At 22.2% G+C, this 3,224-nt stretch overlaps 1 protein-coding gene across 1 annotated transcript; it reads left to right on the forward strand.

Moving 5' to 3' along the window:
* The first annotated feature begins 364 nt into the window (after positions 1-364).
* On the forward strand, positions 365-1,505 carry LOC112595597 (E3 ubiquitin-protein ligase RNF8-like). The gene is made up of 5 exons (XM_025340862.1): positions 365-432; positions 517-605; positions 679-872; positions 950-1,169; positions 1,501-1,505. The coding sequence occupies exons 1-5, from the start codon at positions 365-367 to the stop codon at positions 1,503-1,505; spliced, it is 576 nt and encodes a 191-aa protein (XP_025196647.1).
* The last annotated feature ends 1,719 nt before the right edge of the window (positions 1,506-3,224 follow it).

The following is a 3,224-nucleotide window of genomic DNA, read 5'->3' on the forward strand; positions in this document are numbered from 1 at the left end:
CAGTTACGTATTGCTAATCAGTACATAATTAATAATTTTATTTAAAGAAATTAACTACGTTAAAACTGAAATATTTTAAACGTTATAATCTTTACAAGATTCAATTTATTAAGCATAATCAGCATATGTAAATAGTATAATGTGGGTACTTGACTATTATTTAAACAAAACATTGTTCTTTAGTACTATTTCATAGTACATTCACAAAAATAATGTCAAATTTTACCTTTTATAATTTAATTTAAAGATATTTGTAAAATAACTGTTATTAAAATAAAATGATTAATGATTTATGTATGTAATGAATTATAACATTTAAAAGTAATTGGTTACGTTATAATCTACATATTTTCTTTAGCGAAACATGAACCTTCTGTTCGAACTTGTGAAATTGCAGCTAGCAGCTATCAACTCCAAGAAGGTCATAGCAATGTTCAGCAGGAATTGACTGATGAGTAAATTTTTCTCAAAATCAGATAATTGAAACCGTTTTATATTATTGTTATTTCTATTCAGGCCAACTACGTACGATGCGGCTTTTAATCCCGCTAAAGATGTAAACGGAATTCATCCAGAAAAATGGACAAATAAACCAACAAACCAAGGTAGACAATAACCTCCTACAATTATATATATACTTATGTATATTAAAATATTGTATACACTTTTTTTTCAAAGATTTAACCAACCTCAAGCTTGAAAATAAAAAGCTTGTCAAACAAATTAATTTGCTTGAAACAACAGTGAATACACTTTGCAAGAAATTAAAACAACAAGAAAAAGAGAAAGCTAGGCTTAATGATGAATTTCATACGATGCGATTGAATGATGAAGATTATAAATGCCGTATTTGTTTGGAAGTATTTATAAAGGTAAACATTTAAACTCTCTAGAAATATGCACTTAAATTTGATACAATTTAAAATAAAATTAATTTAATTTGATTAAGCCAATTTTAACGAATTGCTCGCACATGTTTTGTGAATATTGCATTGACATATGGTTGTCGAAAAGTGATAAGTGTCCAACATGCCATGTTATAATGGATGATTATTCATATTGTTTAAATATGGGCAACTTTATCAAAAGAATGATGGAACAGATGCCAGAAAAAGTCAAAATGAATTTCAAGAAATTAGAAGACACCCGATCTAAGTACAAACCAAAAAGTAATTTTTATAATGTAATTCATAATATTGACTTCGATTATATTGGACTATTTATATTCAATATTTTAATTATTTTTACAGTAGGTTTATTTTTTTACTTATTTAACTAATTATATAAATTAAAAGAATCTCATTTAATTAATTTTACTATTTGTTTTGTTTTTTTTTTTTTATGTTCTTTAAAGTCTTATTTATATTTTTTCATTAAAATATTTTTCTTTAAACTCTTTTTTAATTATTTTCTATTGTTGCCAAAACTTTTCCAAAGATTAAAATAAAAACTGATAAAAATACTTAACTTAATCCTTGTTAATAGATCTTTTTTTTACAGAATAAAATAAGTTTATTACACAAAAACTGTTAAGTTTAGTTTAGTCATAAAATAATCTAAAATAACATCAAATTATTCAAATCTAAGATATATCCTATCAATAATTAATTCAATTAATACAAATTCTTTTGATTATACTCTGAGCTTCAAAATTTATCATAACAATTGAGAATAAATCCTCTAGGATATTAGGTTTTATGAATAGAAATATTAAAATTGTTAGGAATTATGCAATTTGCAAATAAATTACATTTTTTATTCATTTTTTTTTTTTTAATTATACAAATGAGAATTTTAAAACGTATACTGCATTGTTTTCAATTAATTTTTATTTGTCTTACTGAGAATATTTCATATTTATATATTAATTTTACACTTTCATATTATTAAATCATTGTCATATACATAACTTTTTGTTAAATGTCATATGCTCATAGAACATACTATAAATATAATATTTGCAACTGTTCAAAATTGTTTTATTATTATAGGTAAACTACTGAATATCATGTGCTGAGTATGAGTAACCTGAGCTAAAAAGATCTTCATTTAATTGACATATTACAATTTTATTTTTATTTTTTATTATATTTTTGATATATATAGACATATAGTACATATTATATATATATAATTTTTAATTATTACTATTCCTATACTTGTAATAAAATTAGCAACTCGAATGCATCACAATTTATGATAAAATATCAACAATGTGTAATGGGTAGTTAAAAAATAAAATTTTAATTGACTTTTATTTATTTAAATAACTAAAAATATATACCTATTAAAGACTACTCTGTGTGATGTTATCAATTTGCAAAATATTTCTGTGACCATTTGTTTAAACTTTCAATTTTTATAAAATATTTAGAATTCTAAGCAATTTGTACAATTATTTTAATTAACTTATAGATTAGAAATAAAAAATAAAAATTTGTGTTAGTTTTTTAAAGAAGTTTTAATATTAAGACCAACAACTTTATAAGGAAAAAATTATATCAATAGTAAAATATTATACCTACTTAGTAAAAATTACAAATTAATGTTAAAATAAATGTAAGTTTCACAAGTAGAGTGAATTTTTTTGTTTGTGTAGTTAATTGAAATTTAATAAGTGTACATATTATAGAATATGTTATATAATAAATAAAATAATTACAAACTTAGATATTTTTGTTTCAATTAACTATAGATAATTAGGCTCTTACTATTATAATGTTGATATATATATTTTGATAAAGGTAAATATCAAACTTATTTAATAATAATTTTTGAGGTCATTTTTAAACAAAAAAATTCTTTGTATATTAATTTTGAATTCAAAATAAAAAACAATACTTTTTGAGGAGATGATATAAAAGTTACTTTCTTGTAGTTCCGAAATACGGAGAGGTATATCCTGCATATTTTGTACACACGCCTACGACTATAACACATAAAGATTTCAAGTGCCAAGGTATTAGATTTGAAAGTAACGATAAATCTTCAAAAACTATTAACGAATGTCTGTAACAAGAACCTTGGTAAGTTTTTTATATTACAAAATTAACTACAGAGAGTTGAGACAGTAGAAAAATCACCTCTTCTAAGTGCAGTGATATCTTAATTATATTTTTAATGTGTCATATTATATCAAACTTTTCAAAATCTTCTACATAGGTTTATGTTGTAAATGTGCTGACAAAGAAAATTTAAATAAATTAAGTTACATTGAAGTTTTT

Source organism: Melanaphis sacchari, unplaced genomic scaffold (genome assembly GCF_002803265.2).
Source record: "Melanaphis sacchari strain LSU unplaced genomic scaffold, SCAv2.0 Contig28_pilon_pilon, whole genome shotgun sequence".
Classification (NCBI taxonomy): domain Eukaryota; kingdom Metazoa; phylum Arthropoda; class Insecta; order Hemiptera; family Aphididae; genus Melanaphis; species Melanaphis sacchari.